General features: G+C 37.2%; 1 protein-coding gene across 1 annotated transcript; it reads right to left on the bottom strand.

Moving 5' to 3' along the window:
* Window positions 1-9,554: 9,554 nt before the first annotated feature.
* LOC108516842 (60S ribosomal protein L21) lies at window positions 9,555-10,093 on the bottom strand. Its single transcript, XM_017854507.1, has one exon. The coding sequence runs from the start codon at window positions 10,035-10,037 to the stop codon at window positions 9,555-9,557; it is 483 nt and encodes a 160-aa protein (XP_017709996.1). The 5' UTR covers window positions 10,038-10,093.
* Window positions 10,094-19,930: the final 9,837 nt, after the last annotated feature.

Raw genomic sequence — 19,930 nt, 5'->3', positions numbered from 1 at the left:
TCCATAGGCCTGCTAACAACATAGCAGCTGATTGTCCACAGAAGAAGTGACCCAAGAGAGGGAGACACAGAACACATAAAAAAGCATGCCTACAAGGAAAGCCCCGGTGTCTTTTATCACCTAATCTTAGAAGTGGCATACATTACTTCTGCCAAACATACCAACCCCGAGACCATGTAGGAGGTTACACAAGAGTCTAAATACTGCGGGGAGGAGAGATCATTAGGGGCCCATCTTACTGAAGGAAAAATGCCAAATGAGTGGGCAAAAGTTGAAGAACCAGGTTTGTATTGTTTCATGGTACGTCCCTCAAGGTACGTATGAATTACAAAGGGAAAGACTGTAGCTTTACAGAAGAGAAACCTGATAGATAAGTGATTAAAGTTCATTATTACCAGTAAAGACTTAATAAACCCCTAAATATGATTCACTGAGAAGTTACGTAGTATCATTACTGCAATATAACTGCAAATGTTGCATAACTTCATTCTAATCATGTAAAAACATAGGACAAAGTCAACTGAAGGACATTCTACAAAATAACTTACCAGTACTCTTTGAAAGTGTCAAAATAAAAGAGGAGGAAAAATCAAAGAATTGTTACAGACTGTAGGGGACTGAGGAGATATAACTAAATGCAATGTGAAACCTTGGACAAAATCCTGACACCAAAAATAGATAATAGAAAACGCAAAATCCAAATAAAGTCTGTTGTTTAGTTAATAGTATTTCATGCTCATTTCTGATTTTGATGATTGTGCTATGTTTCTGTGAATTGTTATATTAGGGGAAGCAGAGTCAAGGGTGTACAGGCATTCTGTGCGTTATTCATGCGACTCTTCTGTATATCTAAAATGTATTTTAAAATGGGAAGTTTTTTTTTAAAAAAAGACCAATAACCTAAGAAAACTTTCCTCAAATAAAAAGACTTGAGTTCATATTGAAAGAGCCCACAGAGTACCAGGAAAATTGATCATCAATAGTAAACTTCAAGACATACCCTGGAAAAACTATTTGACTATAAAGACAAGTTCCCAAGACTTAGAATTAGACTGGGTATTTAGACTTTTCACAAGCAAGTGCAAGGCAAAATTGAGCAGAATTTTGAAGAAAACCTCAAGGAAAGAACATGTAAGCCAGTGATTTTATGTAAGGCCATGCTGTCCTTCAAGTATCAGATCATAGAAAAATAGTTTAAAGCATGCCTATGTCAGTCTTTCTAGTGAAAATCTACTAAACGATTGGCTTCGTTTAGCCACAAGTAGACTGGAGGAAACTTCAACAAGACTGTTGAAGTGGAGATATTAATTGTACTCCAGCTCTAAAACTCAAATCCTGGTCACAGACTGCTATTACTCTCCAGTGCCTGGAAAGAAATATCCTCTCTGGTAAATGATGACATCATTCTAATTCTCAAACCATTTCTGAAAGTGTTTCAAGTAAACATGATGAGACAATTCACAAAAGCCAGAATCAATAGAAAAATAATAACATCACAGGGACTCCAGTTATTAAAATTACTTGACTTGTGTAATTTTTTTATTTGAAAAAGTTTTAGAGATTCTAGTCCTGAAAAGATAACCAAAAATAAGAACTAAATGGACCTGTTTATCAGATGAAATACAGTTAAAGAAAGAGTTGATAAACTGGGTTATAAATTAGAAGGAGGCATATAGAATAGAGCACAGAGACTAAAAGACGAAAATGGAGTAAGAGGTGAAAGACATAAAGCACCCTGTGAAAATACCAAACACACTTGTAATTGGAGCCCCAGGAAGGGAGAGGAGAGAGAATACGGCAGAGACAATATTGGAAGAGATAATGGCTGAGAATTTTTCAGAAGTGATGAATGACATTGAACCATAAATTCAGGAAGTTCAAAAGATCACAAATAGGATAAATGGAAAATCTATACCTAGAGAAATAATAGTGAAACTGTAATAAATAAAAAGTATCTTAAAAACTGCTCAGTGGAAAAGGATGGATTACCTCAAAAGGCTTCTGTCTTTCTTAATAGTAACATTAGAAACAGAGCAATAGAAAAATATCCTCAAAATGTGGAAAGAAAATAGCTCTTAACCGAAGATCCTCTACAGAACAAATACTCTTCAAAAATGACAGCAAAATAAAGACATTAAAATAAAAATGGAGAGAATGTAACAGCAGCATAACCACAGTAAGGAAGGACACACAAAAAGAGTTTTTGGGCAGAAGGAAAATAAGGCCTGGTGGAAGATTAAGTTTTGGCAAGAAAATAAAAATTGTGAATATATGTATAACTGAATACTTTCTGCATAAAATGATTATGATACTGCATTATATGGGATTTCAGTATGTGTGTATGTTGGCGTTTAACAGAAATATAAGCAGACGGGGATAGATGTTCCAAAGTCCTTGCATTATCTCAGAAAATGGTGAAAATTAACATTATACTTAGGACATAGTTCTAAGTCCCTGTTGCCTTGGATTAGGCAATCATTTCCTAGATATAACATCTAAAGCAGGGAGTCCCCAACCCCTGGGCCATGGACCCATGAGCAGTTCAAGGCCTGTGAGGAACCACACCACACAGCAGGAGGCGAGTGGCTGTGAACAAAGCTTCATCTGTATTTACAGCCACTCCCCGTGGCACCCATTACTGCCTAATCTCCGCTTCCTGTCATATCAGTAGTGGCAGATTCTCATAGAAGTGTGAACCCTACTGTGAACTAGCATGCAAAGGATTTAGGTTGCCTGCTGCTTATGAGAATCTAATGCCTGATGATCTGTCACTGTTTCCCATCACCCCCAGATGGGGCTATCTAGTTGCAGGAAAACAAGCTCGGGGCTTCCACTGATTCCACATTATGGTGAATTGAATAATTATTTCATGATATATTAGAATGTAATAACAGGAATATTACAATAAATGTAATGTGCTTGCATTATCCAGAAACCATGCTCTCCCTCCCACCCCCCAGTCTGTAAAACTGTTTGCCACAAAACAGTCCCTGGCACCAAAAGTTTGGGAACCACTAATCTACAGAGCACAAGCAATTCCCCACCCTTCAAAAGGAAAAATTTGACTTCACCAAAATTTGAAACGTTTGTGCTTCAAAGGACGCTATCAAGAAAATGACAAAACAATCCACAGAATGGGAGAATATTTTCAAATCATGTATTTGCTAAGCCTTAATGTCCAAAATAAAGAACTCCTATCAACAATAAAAGGACAACTCACTTAAACAATAGACCAAGGACTTGAATACTTTGAGGAAGATACGCAAAAGGCAAATAAGCATATGAAAAGATTTCAACATCATTTATCATTATGGAAATGGAAATCAAAACCACCATGGACTATCACTTCACACCCACTAGGATGGCTTTAATGAAAAACATGAACAGCAAGTGTTGAGGAGGATGTGGAGAAATTAGACTCTCCTATATTGCTCGTAGGTATGTGAAAGGATGCTGTGTTCCCTCAAAAAATTAAACATAAAATTGCCACATGACCCAGCAGTTCTACTCTTGGCTGTTTACCCAAGAGAATGAAAAAATATGTTCACACAAAAGCTTGCATGCAAATGTTTACACAGCATTATTCATAATAGTGAAAAATGTCTACCAACCAATGAATGAATAAACAAAGGGTGGTATATCTGCATGACGGAATATTATTCAACCATAAAAGGAATGAAGTACTGATACACGTTACAACATGGACAGACCTTAAAAACCTGCTCAGTGAAAGAAGCCAGACACAAAGGCTACAAAAAAAGGCCATTTATATGACATATCCAGGATAGGCATCTTTATACAGACAGAAAGTAGATTTGTGGTTGCCAGGGGGCTGGGGGAAGGAAAATATAGAATGACTGCTAATAGGGTGGAGTTTCTTTGTGGTGAGATGAAAACGTTCTGGAATTCAAAAGTGATCATCATTGCACAACGTTGTGAATGTGATAAAAACCAGCCAGTTATGCACTTTAAATAATAAGTTTTATAGTATGTAATTATACCTCAAAAAATCAAGTGACAGTCATATGCACTCAAAGTAGCAAGACATATTACAGTTATTTAGCCTACATTTTGACAACTTCTGTGATAAGGTGGGAAAAATATATAGGCATTAGAGATGGGTATAGGTCTGGGTTCAAATCCAGTGTCCACCCCGTAATGGCTGTGTGATCCTGGGAAAATCTCACTGAAATCAGTTTTCTCCTCTGTATAGTGGAGATAATAGTTCACTTGAAGCTTGTGGTGAGGATAGCTGTAATGTGTAAAAAGATACTTGTAAAGATCTAAAACAGCTGGATCCTTTGAAATGACAAACCCAAACCAAAAAATTAATATGTGAAAAAGACTGATATAATAGCTGACAATCTCTACAATAAGCTCATAAAATATTTAGTTTATTTGTAAATATATGATATTTGCAGAAAGAAAAGTAGTGGTCTGAACTTGGGAGACGTGGAGATCCTTCAAAAGAAAAATGAAGAGGTTGACTTAGACTTAAGCTCTTTGGGAAGAGAGACTGTGCTACTCACCTTCTTAGCCCCATTGAATTTTACTTCACCTGATATGTGGACATACGTCATAAATGGTAATGAAAGAAGAAGAGTAATATTATACCTTGCAAAGCTGATTTCTAGGGCAGGTTTTTTGAAAATTTTTCAGATAGAGTATAAAGAGGGTAAAACTTCCAAAGTAATGTGGGAGTGGATAATGCAATAATAAAAAGCAATCTAAAATAATAAGTGAAAAAGAAATGTGGCCAGTGAAGAGAAATAAAAGTACAATAAGAGGGTGGTATTTAAGTTCATATGGTAATTACATTAAATTGCAAATGATCTGAATTCCTAGTTAAAAGACAAAAATTGTCAGACTAAATAGAAAGCCAGCATATGCTGTTTACAAGAGATACATATAAAAAATTACTGCTATATTTTAAATTACTTTGATAAAGATTAGCTACCAAAAAACTAGCCATAGGTCATATATCAAATGGTGAAAGATTGAAAGCTTACCTTTAAGATTGGGAACAAGGTAAGATGTCCTATTTAGTTCAATAAGACAAGCAAAGAAATAAAAAGTATAATGGTGGAATAAATAAAACTCATTTTTCAGTGATATGATTGTGTACACCTGATATGTGTACACAGAAAATTCAGATCTATAGATGCACTATTCCAATTAATGTCAACAGGTTACTGGAAATAATTTCTAATAGTTTGATAAACAATTTCTATCAAAAATGAAAAAATTTAAAAGTTACTATCTAAAAGCATACAAGTATCAAGTTTCTGAGCAATAAAAGATTTGTAAGACTTCTTTAGATAAAACAATACGATATCAATGAGAAGAATCAAAGAGAACCTAATTAAACATGTACATGTTAAAAATTGGTAGACTCATTGTAAAGATAGTCTTCCTTAAATGTATCTATAATCAGTGCCAATGCGGTAAAAATTCAAAGATATAAAATTCAAGGATAAGTCTAAATTTTATATAGAAATGTAGACATTGGCCAGGCGCAGTGGCTCACGCCTATAATCCCAGCACTTTCGGAGACCAAGGCGGGAGGATCACGAGGTCAGGATTTCAAGACCAGCCTGGCCAACATGGTGAAACACCGTCTCTACTAAAAATACAAAAACTATCTGGGCGTGGTGGTGGGTGCCTGTAATCCCAGTACTTGGGAGGCTGAGGCAGGAGAATCGCTTGAAACCGGGAGGAAGAGGTTGCAGTTCCACTGCACTCCAGACCAGGTGACAGAGCAAGACTCCATCTCGAAGGGAAGGGGAGGGGAGGGGGAAGGGAGGGGAAGGAAGAGAGAGGAGAGAGGAGAGAGAAGAGAGAGAAAACAGAAAAGAAAGGAAGGAAAGGAAAGAAAGGAAGGAAAGAAGGAAAGGAGGAGGAAAGAAGGAAAGGAGGAAGCAAAGAAAGAAAGAAAAGGAAAGAAAGAAAGAAAAGAAAAGAAAAGAAAGACAGAAAGACATCAAAGTTAAGCCAGGACAAGAGCAAGGCGGGGAGATTCACTCTGTTATCCAGTCTTTTCAATAACAGTGAAGATAATGTGCAAGCCAGGTGCGATGACACATGCCTGTAGTCCCAGCTACTTGGGTGGTGGTGGTGTGGGACTCTAGTCCCAGCTACTTGGGAAACTGAAGCAGAAGGCTTGCTTGAGCCCAGGAGTTCAACTCCAGCGTGGGCAACATAGTAAGACCCCATCTCTTAGGAAAAGAAAAAGTTGAAAAACTACCTATCAGGCTAGGCACAGTGGCATGCGTCTGTAGTCCCAACTACTCGGGAGGCTGAGGTCAGAGGATCACTTGAGCCTAGGAGTTTGAGGCTGCAGTGACCCATAATCATGCCACTGCACCACTCCAGCCTAGGCAACAGTGAGACCCTAAAAAATAATAATAATAATAACACAACAACCAAACAACAACAAAAAACTACCTATCAGGTACTATAATATATTCACTACTTGGGTGAGGGGATTATTAGAAGCCTAAACCTCAGCATCATGCAATATACTCACGTAACAAACCTGCACATCTACCCCTGAATATAACAAAAAAAAAATTAAAGAAGATAATATGCCGTTTGTGCAAGGGTAGATAAGTAGACCAAAAGAAAAGAGTCAAGAGCCCAGAAAGAGAGCTGTGCATATATGAACACTGATTTATTACAAGGGAAGTACTGCACAGCAGTGGAAAGAGGATGCGCTTTTCAATAAATGATACGATCTATATTGGATCTCATCACACCATACAAAAATCTGTTCCAGTTAGACAGTAGTCCTAAGTATGAAAAGCAAAACAAAGATACTGGAGGATGTCTTGGTCATTAATGTCACCCACCAAATATTTCTAGTTCCTTTTCAGGTCCATGTTAGAATTCCCTACCCCTTGAAATTGGGTATAGCCACATAACTTGCTTTGGCTAATGTCATGTGACTGGAAGTGATATGTGCTACCGTGGAATTTTTCAAAGCCAGTGAGTGATCATTCTGTTCTTTTTCCCACTGTCATGACAATTTGCGATGTTCCAGTTGTCGGCCTAGGTCTCAGTTTGAGAACAAGCCAATCTGGCTGGATGAGCAAAATAAACAGCAAAAATAAACCCAGTGTTTTAATTTGACGAGATTCTTAGAGTTATTGAAATGTACCGTGGATTATGCATACTGATAGAAATTGCTAGGAGAAACAGGATGCTTTTGTAACAAAAAGTTATTAACATATGTATTAATGACTTAAAAGTTGATGGTAGGTGATAATGAAGGATGAAAGGGAGATCCATGTTATCCAGGAGCAAAGCATTTGTTGAGCTGTTGTGTGCAGTAACTTATAAGAGAATAACACACCGAATGAATTTGTGACTATAAGGGAAAGCTGAAAAACAGAATGTGTTGCCTGCCAGTGTTTGCATTACATAGGGTATTACATGGAAGAGATAAACTCAGATATATAAATGGCCATTTTGTAGCAGGAATAAAAAATAATATAGTCTAGAAATTTGGGGGATTTAAGAGTTGGAAAACACAACTGCTCTTAACCATAACCACTAACAGATAAAACAGAGAGAGCTGTGAGCAACAAAGATTAAACTCAGCCTTGTAGCAAAGATTAAATGAGATTATGGTCTTGACACCATGGTTAAAACCTCTGAAAAGCTTCTATGAAAGTATTTGTCTCAGAATCAAGGTCCAACTAAAGGATATAGTTAGACAAAATGGTTTAAGGAAAATAGACTAAAAGTTTGACTGTATCACTGAAGTCCTGATAAATTCAATTTACCTGAAAATAGTTGAAAGAGAGTCATGGAAACTAGAAAGCAATGAATAGAGCAAATCTAAGGAGAATGTCTAGAAAGGAGCTGTTGATGTAGCTTTTGAAACATGGAACTGATTGGACTCTAATACATAAAAAGTGTATGTTTTTAAGAGAGTTGTGTTGTTAAACCATAAATCTAGATATTAAAAGTGACTCTTTGGGACTTGAAATGACTTTGTACTACCAGCCATATATGGGAAAGAAGCTGAGAGAACTGCACAATTCCAAGGAGGCTTATTCTCAAATGCCCACTCCAGATGTGGACCAAGAGTATAATGGGAAGGGAAGATGTTCCCAGAGCCTGGAGCCACAAGCTACTAAGAACAATGGACAAAGGAGCTCTTCCCAAGGAGCAGAATCTGGACCCAATCGAGAAATATTACATACTCTCCCCTAGAGGAACTTCAGAGTATCTTCCCAGCCACATTGCAAAATTGCTGTGAATCAGTGACTGCTGTGTTTAATTTTTTCTTTCTTTTTTTTTTTTTGAGACAGAGTCTTGCTCTTGCTCTGTTACTCAGGCTGGAGGGCAATGGCACAATCTCAGCTCACTGCAACCTCCACCTCCCAGGTTCAAGCACTTTTTCTGCCTCAGCCTCCCAAGTAGCTGGGATTACAGGTGCATGCCACCACACCCTGCTAATTTTTGTATATTTAGTAGAGATGGGGTTTCACCAACTTGGCCAGGGTGGTCTCAAACTCCTGGCCTCACATGATCAGCCCACCTTGGACTCCCAATGTGCTGGGATTATAGGTGTAAGCTACCACACCCAGACTAATTTTTTAATTTTCTAATTGGAAGTGTTTATTGTTGTTATCTAATTCCTTTTCCCTTATTATATATTCACATTTTGTTTTCTATATAATTAGATTTGTTTACTAAAATAAATGTTTTTCTCTGCAACAGATTTTTAATAAATGATTTTTTAAATGTATATTAAATCACTTTATATTTCTTCTCTTAAAGTGTTCTAAGGAAAACTAATCATTAAAATAAAAACTCCAGGGATTACAGGCTTCAGTTAAATGTAAAGAAGCAAATGTCGCCGGGCGCGGTGGCTCAAGCCTGTAATCCCAGCACTTTGGGAGGCCGAGACGGGCGGATCACGAGGTCAGGAGATCGAGACCATCCTGGCTAACACGGTGAAACCCCGTCTCTACTAAAAATACAAAAACTAGCCGGGCGAGGTGGCGGGCGCCTGTAGTCCCAGCTACTCAGGAGGCTGAGGCAGGAGAATGGCGTAAACCCGGGAGGCGGAGCTTGCAGTGAGCTGAGATCCGGCCACTGCACTCCAGTCCGGGCGACAGAGCGAGACTCCGCCTCAAAAAAAAAAAAAAAAAAAAAAAAAAAAGAAGCAAATGTCAAAGTTAAATAAAATATTTTGTCTAAAAGGAGTATGACAGTTGTAAGTAAAATATGTATAAGTACCAAAGGTTAATAAGAAAATCTAGATGAAATAAAATTAAAGGTTTTGGGCCTAAAATGTTTGAGAATTCCTATCTGAGGTCAAATGTTTCATTTTGATTTTATTTCATTGTTAATATTGGCCCATATATTCTTAGCTAGTTTCCTTTAAAAAATAGATTATAGTTCTTTTGCCAGCCATTTGTTGTTAAATTTTCTAAGTTATCCACACTAGTTATATTATATGGATACTTTAAGAGAATCATAATTATTATTATTATTATTTTTTTTCAGCCCAGAGGTCTTTTATTTATTTATTTTAACACCTATTATGCCATGAATTCATAGGGAATAGGTTCCAGCAGCTCAGGCTCCTTCCCATTGGTCCTCACAAAGTGTGCTTCTCTGGGTGGAGCAGGCTGGCGCTTCAGCTGAACCCAGGTACCTTTCTCTTTGGCTTCTTTCTTTTTCTGATCATTTTCCTTCACGCGTTTCAGGAAGCTATCTCGGCTCTTAGAGTGCTTAATGTGCTCAATACGCACATTAATTCTCTTGGCAAGAATCTTGCCCTTAACTTGTTTGTTTACAACAATGCCAACAGCATGCTGGGTAACGTTGTAGACTCTCCCAGTTTTGCCATGGTAACACTTGTGGGGCATTCCTTTTTGAACAGTACCCATTCCCTTGATGTCTACAATATCACCTTTCTTATAGATTCGCATATACGTGGCCAAAGGAACAACTCCATGTTTTCTAAAAGGCCTAGAGAACATATATCGGGTGCCTCTCCTCTTTCCCTTTGTGTTCGTCATTTTGGCGAATTACTGGAAGATGGCGGTTCCGGCCGAAAGGAGAGAATCATAATTATGTATCTTTACCTCTAGGCTTCTCTTTTCTTACATGACATTTGGTTTTTTTGAGTATATGAGTCTTTCAGTGACCTTTACATTTCTTCAGATCAGTGCCCCTCGCTTTAGTTTTTCCAAAGGGGATATCAGTAGTGGATGATTATGTAGAGATGATCCCATCACCTTGGAGACCCAGATCTACACAGATTGGTTGCTTGCCTGGAATGGGTATTATAGTCAAGCAATTTCTCCTTAATGTTCTTATTTAAAGGAACAGTTGCTTCAAAGAAATTAGTTTCTCTGTATTTTTCTGCTATTATAACATATATGTATTATATATAATAATACATAATTATAACAGTGAGAGATACCCAAAGTTCCTGACACACTGGAGAGTCTGGTTTAGAGACAGTTCAGGAACAACCTTCCTCCACTGACTTTCCCCACACCCTGGATGTGCTCCTAGACTGGGCTTTGAATTTGCCCTCTACTTACTGTTATCCTCCTATAAAAGCAAACTCTGTACTATAAATGGTAGCAAGAGGGAGATCTTTGTGGTGATTGGAAGAATCTTATGTTTGATTGCAGAAATGAATGGTTACACAGATCCCCATGTGATAAAATGACATAGCACTGTACACACTACCCATGTCAGTTTCCTAGTTTTTATATTGTACTATGATTACGTATGATGTAAACATTGGGTGAAGGATATTGGGACCTCTCTGTACTATCTTTGCAACTTCCTGCAAATATATTTCAAAATAAATAACTAAAAAAGAAATGAAGAGACAGGTGACTCTGTCCATTCCAGCTCTTCGTTTTTGACCTGCTCGTTGACAACATATTTGGGGCCTTTCTCAATATCCTGTAATTGTGTTTAACCATCAGCCTTGAAGGTTTATTTTTCTTGGTTTCAATTCTGCTTGTTTCTAGATTTCACTGGCTTACTTCCAATTCTAGTACTACTCTGGCCCCCAATGCTATACTTATGTCATCATTTGGAAAGAAAGAAAGAAATACAGTAGAAAAAAACGTACCTACATATGGCCACACATAGATTTATAGGTCAGAGATTTATTAGTCAGGGGACTTAACAATGACCAGATGGGCTTGGCGAGGTGGCTCACGCCTGTAATTCCCAGCACTTTGGGAGGCCGAGGCAGATGGATTACCTGAGGCTGGGAGTTCGAGACCAACCTGACCAGCATGGAGAAACCCCATCTCTACTAAAAACACAGTATTAGCTGGGTGTGATGGTCATGTCTGTAATGGGAGGCTGAGGCAGGAGAATCACTTGAACCTGGGAGGCGGAGGTTGCGGTGAGTGGAGATCGTGCCACTGCACTCCAGCCTGGGCAGTAAGAGCGAAACTCTGTCTCAAAAAATACAAAAAGAAAACCAGATGAACTTTTATTTTTATTTACTCGCCCATATACCATAATTACTTAAGTTCTATGTTCTTATGTTATTCTGTCCAAAAAACTCCAAGGCATACAATCTTCTACATTTCACCAATAAGAAAACTAAAACAAGTAACAGAGATAACTGCCTCAGATGATTCAATCAGTGAATGGTCTGGCCCAACATGGCACTAAATCTTTCAGATCTTTCAGCTGTAACTGTTTACATTAGCCACGAATACGACAAAGATCAAATGCAAACAGGCAGTGTACCTAAAAGAAATAGCAAGCATTTCTATCTTCTGTTTTCTGTGGAAACTGATGGCAGGAAGTGGGATAGAGGGATATAGAAGTGTTCTATGCATTTATTTGTTTTAAAGCAACGTGTATTTATTGAGGGCCTCATGTTTAAGGCCCTGTGTTGGTTGTTTCCAGCAATACAAAGAAGTCAGAAGTCCATGTACTCAAGGAGGTGATACTCTAGTTGGTGAAACATTAATTTAACTGTAAAATAAAAAACTAAGTAGGAATACAATTACAGTATGAACCACACATGGCTAGCGGAGTAAAAACTATAAATGTCCCAGCATTAGAGACATTGATATTATTGAGAAATACAGACTTTGATGAAGGGGAAAGGAAACAAAAGATACAACAGAAGGTGGGAAGTAGAGGACGGATGTTCTCAATCTGCTAGAAGGAAATGGAGGTGACTGTTATGAGCATAGACTTTTTAAAATCATACAACTTTATTCTCCTTTAAAAAATTTTTTTGTGGGTACACACCAGGTGTATATGGGCACAGACTTTTAGATCAGATAAATCTGGGAGTAAATCTGTTGTCCATCTTCCAAGTAGCTCTTTGATCTTAGGCTAGTGATTTAGCCTCTCTGGTCTCAGTTTTCTTGTCTATAAAATGAAGATTATAATGGCACTGACTTCTGGGGTCTTTGGGAGGATTAAATAAGGTAGAACAGGACCTCCTCCCTCACTTCATGTTGGTTACCGCAAGTATCTTCCCTCACTGGGTTATCTGTTTTATTTGAATTTTGCCTGTAGTGTTGTTCATGGAAGAGAAATGTTTAGTTTTGATATCAAATTTATCAATTGTTTATTAGTTTGTCCTTTTGGGGTGACTTGTTTAAATTAGTCAAAAGTACCTGGAAACCTGGTAGCAAAATGAGAAAAGAATATAAACAGGTAATTCACAGAGCCAGAAATCTGTATTGTTATGTGGATGAAAGAAATGCTCAACCTCACTAACAGGGAAATACAGGCTAAAAGCATAATGAGATACTATTCTAGAAAGCATTAGGATTTCTTTGCTGGCAGTACCTGGCAAAGATAAGTATGAATACTTTATGACCCAGTTATCCCAAACCCAGATATATATTCCAGAGAAACTTTTTACACAAGAGATGGGTAAGAAAATATTCTCTGCAGTGTTTTTTGTTATTCAGCACAAAACAAAAAGACAGATTTTTTTAAAGTAGTAGATACATGCTGAGGAAACTCTGCGGCTGTCAGATGTGCACATGGTAACAGAGATAATTGTTCAAAAACATGACGCTGGGTGAAAAAAGAAAAGAATAAGATCTATAGCCCAAACCATGTATGTATACTAAAATGTATACACATTAAAAAATTCTACATAAAGAATACATTGAAATCCAAGAATAGTTTCAGGAACATTCTGTAGGAACCTACATTTGGGGGCAAAAGGAGGACAGGAAGAGAAGAATTAGGGACACTGGAAAAAAACAAAACCATAGACAGAACTTGTGCAAATAGGGGATGTTTATCCCATCTTTCTAACCCTAAGACCAGCCCTCACTAAATAAAAATACACTCCATGTTTTGTGAGGACCACTAGTGTTAGTCATAGTGACAATAGTTACTGCCAGTGGTAGGTAACAGTGGTGAGTAAAATGTGGGTGAGGCTGATGCAAATTTTATAAAACATGAAGATTTATAGAGATCTAAAGGTATTTGTAAATGACCGTTAATTAGATACAGTTAAATCAACACATTTCTCAGGTCATTCTGCTAATGTTTAATTGGTTAATGCCAAATGCAAACTGCAATTTCAAAATGCAGTTTACAAATGTTTCAAGACATAATAGCACTCTATTTTCTTTTTATGTTTATTATTATTAAATTTTGGTGTGGAACAAATTTTCAGAAAATACATAATTCATAATTGTTTACTCCAGTGAGTTATCACAAAGTAAACATATCATCACCCAAGTCAAAATAGAATGCAGCAGAGATGCCAGAAGCCCTCCATGACCCCACCCAAATGATACACCCTTTTACTTTCCAGGCGCAGTTACTGTCTTCCAACATCATAGCTTAGTTTTGTCTGTTTTGAACTTTTGTTTAGAATTTTAAATGCCTTAATACATTAGAAATTTTAAAAAACCTGAAGTTGAATATTAGACCTATATTTGAGATTTCATTTTATAAATGGTATTTTCTTTAAAAAAAATCTTTGTTTCCAACTGTTTATTGCTAGTATTTAGAAATCAAATGATTTTTGTGTGTTGGCCTGATATGTTGAGACCTTATCAAACTCACTTATTAGTTCTAGGAGATGTTTTCTTTTTTGGCGGGGTGGGGAGAGGATAGCTTTTTTAGGATCTTCAATGTGGCTAATTATGTCATCTGTGAATAGAAACAGTTATTTGTTCCTTTCTAATTTGTATGACTTTTATTACTTTTTCTTGCCTTATTACACTGATTAGGATATCCAGTCAGGGATAAGAGGGATAAGAGCAGATCCTTCCCTTGGTCCTAATCTTAAGAAAATAATGATCCAGTCTTTAACCACTAAGTATAATGTTAGCCATATTTTTTTTAAGCTGTCCTTTCACAGGTTAAGGAAGTTTCCTTTTATTTTTTAGTTTGCTGCTAGTTTCAATTATGAAGAGATGTTGAATTTGTCAAATTCTATTTTTGTATCAATTGGTACAATCTTTACACCATTTATAGGGTAGATTACATTTATTGATTTCTCCCCCTCCCCATGGAAGTTATAAAAGGTTTGCTTTTTTGTTGTTTTACATTTTAAGTTCCAGGATACACGTGCAGGACATGCAGGTTTGTTACACAGGTAAACGTTTGCCATCGTAGTTTGCTACACCTATCAACCCATCACCTAGGTATTAAGCCTCATGAGCATTAGCTATTTATCCTGATGCTCTCCCTCACCCCAGCCCCCGACAGGCCCCAGTGCTTGTTGTTCCCCTCCCCTGTGTCCATGTGTTCTTACTGTTCAGCTCCCACTTATAATTGAGAACATGTGGTGTTTGGTTTTCTGTTCCTGTGTTAGTTTGCTGAGAATAATGGCTTCCGGCTCCATCTATGTCCCTACAAAGAACATGATCTCATTCCTTTTTATGGTTGTATAGTATTCCATTTTATGGAATGTATAGTACATACATTCCAAATGTATATGTACTACATTTTCTTTATCCAGTCTATCATTGATGGGCATTTGGGTTGATTCCATGTCTTTGCTATTGTGAATAGGGCATTTATTGATTACTGAGATCAGCCTTATATTCCTAGGATAAATCCCACTTGGTGTTAGTATACTATTATTTACTTATAATGCATTCAATTAATATTTCATTGAGGAATTTTGCATCTATGTTGATGAAGAATATTGGTCTATAGTTTTCTTGTATTGTCTTTGTCAGGTTTTAGTATCAGGGTAGTGCTGGCCTCATAAAATGAGATGTTTTCTGGAAGACATTGTATAGAATTAGTATTATTTCTTCTTTAAAGGTTAGGTAGAATTTGCCAGTGAAATAATTTGGGCCTCTTGATTTCTTTGTCAGAAGATTTTAAACCACAGATTTAATTTATTTACAGTTTTAGGACTATGTAGGTTATTTGTTTCATTTAGAGTGAGTTTTAGTAGTTTGAGGATTTTGGTCCATTTTATCTAATTTTTTAGTCTATAAGCATTGAATTGTTCATAGTATTCACTTATCCTATTAATGCATATGAAATCTCTAGTAATATTCTCTTTTTCTTTCCTGATAGAATTTATGTCTTTCCTCTATTTTCTTTTCAGTCTTCCAAGATATTTGTAAATTTTATTTTCACAGAACTAGCTATTTGTTTCATTTATTTTCCCTGTTGCTTTTCTGCTTTCAATTTCATTGATTTATGCTCCTTATTATTTCCCTCCTTCTTCCTCTGAGTTTGTCTTACTATTCTTTTTCTAGTTTCTTTAGGAAGATGCTTAGATTATTGGTTTGAAATTTTTATGTTTTTTCTGAAATAAGTATTTAGTGTTCGGGTATCTTTCTGGTTTCTCTTGCACCTGATGATTTCTGGTTTAATTCCATTACGGTCAGAGAACATATATTGTATAATTCCAATGCTTTCAAATTTGTTAAAGTTTATTTTGTGACATGGAATATGGTCCATCTTGGTAAATGTTCTATGTGTACTTGGAAAGAATTCTACTGTTGTTGGGTGGAATATTCCAAAATTTTCATTTAGATACAGTTGGCTGATGATGTTCAGTTCTTATAATCTTGCAGATTTTCTATGTACTAATTCTATTCATTACTGAGCAAGGAGTATGAAATCTTCAACTCTAACTGTAATTCATGTGTTTTTCCTTTCAGTTATATTCGTTTTTCTTTACGTTTGAAGCTCTGTTGTTAGGCACACACACATTTAAGACTGTTCTGTCTTCTTGGTGAAATGACCATTGCATCATTATAGAACGTCCTTCTTTATAACTGGTCATTTTCTTTGCTCTGAAGTCTACTTTGTTATTAATATAGCCACTCAGCTCTTAAAAAAAAAAAAAAAAAAAAAAAAAAAATATCCTGGTATATAATTTCTCCATCCTTTACTTAAACTTATACCTATACCATCATATTTAAAATAAGTTTTTTGAAGATATTATAGTTGGAACTTTAAAAAAAATCATTCTGATAATCTCTATCTTTTAATGTGTATTTAGACCATGCACATTCATGTAATTATTAATATATTTAGATTTAGGTCTCTATTTTTAATATTTGTTTTCTGTTGATGAGTATTTCTGTTTTCAGGCTTGTGAGACCATAAACAAAGAATCTAGTAAGTTCTGCCCAGAATTCTCACTTATAGAACAGTAAGATAACAGACTTGTATGGTTTTCAGCTGCTAACTTTGTGGTAATTTGTTATGCAGCAATAGAAAATTAATACAGGTCCCTTTCCACATTAAATCGGTGCTGGCGTATGTGATCAGTACAATATGAAGGAAGTAACAATGCATGACTTTGTTTCTCTCTCTCTTTGTGTGTGTGTGTGTGTGTGATTTGTAGAGATGGGGTCTCCCTTCGTTGCCTAGGCTGGTCTTGAACTCCTGGCCTCAAGCAATCCTCCCAACTCTCTGTGACTTTGACAACTACATCACACAAGCATCATGGCAGCCCTGTGAAGAGACTGACATGGAAAAAAAAGAAATGCTTCTGCCAACATTCAGCATCATCTTCCAGCCATATGAATGAGCCACCTTGAAAGTGGATCCTCCGGCCCCAAACAAGTCTTCAGATGTGTGTAACCCTAGCCAATATCCAACTGAAACCACATGAGAGACCCTTGGCCAGAACTACCTAGCCAAGCAACTCCTGCATTCCTGATCACAGAAACAGTAAGAGATAATAAATGACGAGTGTTTAAGCCCTACATTTTGGGGTACTTTTTAATGCAGCCTTAGATAACTAATACATGGCCCTATTGTATGCCTAGAATATATAGGCATACAATATATACAATACAAACATAGCAATGAGTAAAGCCAAGTGCCTGTGTCATGCAGTTTTTATTCTACTTCAAGAGAAGATATATAAACTATACAAATAAAGATATACTTTGTCAGGTAGAAATAAGTGTTGAGAAAAAAATGAATCAGTATAAGAAGTTGAAAAGTAATAGCGGGGCTTCTATAAGATGGCCAAGGAACACATCTTTACTAAGTAAAAATATGAGTACTGACCCAAAGTGAGGGATCCAGCCATGCAGGTATTCTGGGGAAGAACATTCTAGCAGAGGGAACTTCAAGTATAAAGACCATGAGGTGGGAGTACCCTTAGTGAGTATGAAGAATTGCCAAAGATGTGAAGAGTTCTGTGTTGTGTTTTAATTGAAAAACTTCAAGAATGTCTGGAGTGAGGATTGCCAGATTAAATATAGACCCCCTGTTAATTCTGAATTTCAGACATGTAACTTTTGTTTCAGTAAAAGTATGTTTCAAATACTGCAAAATTATTAGTTCTTTATCTGAAATTCAAATTTAACTAGGTATCTTGTAATTTCATTTGATAAAGTAAAATGATTACAAGAATAGAAAGCACATCCCTTTGGAGGAATGGTGAAGGAGTTCATATGTATATTCCAGAACAGAGAAGGGAGGATGCACCCATTTCCACCCCCAAATTAAAACCACGTTGAATTTTTAAATTCTATGGACAGTACCAGAGGAAGATTAGCTTAGCCAACTGTGTCTCAGACGGCTTCCCTCAGATGTCTTGCAGGCACTGGAAACTGAAACCCACTGAATACATGCATATCTTTGGGTAAGCATCCATATAGGTAGAGTATAGGAGTAGTGCCAGATAATGTCTGCAGTCTCATTTGGCTTTTACACTCTGTGATTCAATGAAGGGTTAGAAATTACACACTAACTTCTTGTTTTTCAATCTCCACAGAGAATAGAGCAAGAGTTGATGAGTCTTGCAATGAGAGAATTGATGAAATGCTTAAGGAAGAACTTCTTAACTGAAGGGCAATTAAACACAAATGGCTTTGCATGGGAGGAGGTGGAAACCTTGCTCCTCTGTGAGCTTTGAAAACAGGCAGCAGCTGTTGTGAGCAACTTCCACAGAGTGCTATCCTGGAGGAGGAGAAAGAACCAGATCCTGGGAATAACTCTTTATACACTTTAACGTATTTTCCTGGTGGTCCTTATGCACACTACAGTTTGAGAATCATGGTTATTTAGAAATAAAAGGCATTCTTTCTCTGCCTAGGCCTTTAATCACCTATTTAGTCTTACATGTGGTGATGGAGGCCTCTGCCTAAGCTTATTTTCTACAGGGATGGTACACATGCTAAGAATGAAATGGGAAATGGAGATGCTAAAGGATTTAAAAGATGTTTTTGATCAAGGTGTTCTAGGCCAGGTAGAGGAGAGGTGTATGGGTTCCTACTTTTGCCAAAAACTCCCCTTACAACTTCATTATCTGTATGTCCTAAAACCATTTCTGTCCCTTATCTTCCTAAAGTTTTCCACCAAATCTTTAATTGAATGATATCTTCATTAAGTGAAAATGAAGGATTCTTTCCATTCCACCATCAGGATGGATTGGGGACCCAGAATATCCCAAACTTTTATGGGGCAGACAACCATCCCTTCTCAAAGTTTCAGGAAGAACTAGTGAAGCTGGTGAAAATAAAATAGGGGAAGAGCTTAGGGTCAGCTAGGAAGCAATTCAATGTCATTTAATGTTACAAAAGCAATCTAAAGGCACCTAGCATCTCCAAGTTCCATTTTGATCCTGTAACTCAAGAGTTGTAGTTGTGAAAGTCCTTGATAAAGAAATTTGAAGGAAGGACTATTAAGTAGAACATTTCAGACATCCCCTTACGGCCACTGGAGATTCTGCTGGAGCAGCTCCCTCCAGCTGACTTGATGGGTTACATCTCAGCTCTGGGTCATTTTTGGATTCCTCCAGATTTCTGCCAAGCCCCGGGTTGCCTATTCCTCTCCTCCTATCAGCATGTCCATGTGTATCAGTCTGTTTCAAGCTGTCTTTGAAAGGTCTCCTGCTGGTGGATGACCCTGTCATTATTAGGATGTCCCATGCCTCAAACTCCTTTTACCTCCTCAGGCTTTTATCCTCATTTCAAGTTGATGTAGGGCAGATAACGTCTTTCCCGACCTTTTGTCTCCTCTGCCTTAGATACAGAAAGAACTCTGATCCTGCGTCTATGGGTGGCAGTCATCTTGGGGTCAGGAAAATTGCCTGCTTCTTACAAACTGAGAGCTCTGAAACATGCCAGAGTTTATTGTTCAAACACCTCAACAAGCCAATTCAACCCAAACGGGGTAACCCCCCACTCTAAGCCAGGCCCATGAATCTTGCCCCATAGCAGGCTACGGCCAGTCTTTGCTTATGGTAACTCCAAACTAATTCTAAAAGTTTCTTCCAGGAGATTCACACAAAATAAACTTTTCTCCTAGCAGAGCAGCTTGGTTTGATTTGGGCTATTTGACTACAAAAGCCCAGAGGCCATGCATTTATTTCAAAATATTAGGAATCAGCAGCACAAATGAGATTGCATTTTTGTGAAAAGTTAAAGATTTCTCATTTAGGGAGAGAGTTCACAAAGGACCCCATTAGCCAAGCCTCACCAGTAATTAGTCTGATTTCTCAGGCAAA

The sequence above is a fragment of the Rhinopithecus bieti genome, unplaced genomic scaffold (genome assembly GCF_001698545.2).
Source record: "Rhinopithecus bieti isolate Rb0 unplaced genomic scaffold, ASM169854v2 scaffold_37314, whole genome shotgun sequence".
Taxonomy (NCBI): Eukaryota; Metazoa; Chordata; class Mammalia; order Primates; family Cercopithecidae; genus Rhinopithecus; species Rhinopithecus bieti.
The sequence above is the reverse complement of the archived record's forward strand: the minus strand, read 5'-3'. Positions and strand labels throughout refer to the sequence as shown.

Coding starts and splice junctions, on each gene's coding strand:
- LOC108516842 (XM_017854507.1), bottom strand. CDS start 10,037: ATGACGAACACAAAGGGAAAGAGGAGAGGCACCCGATATATGTTCTCT.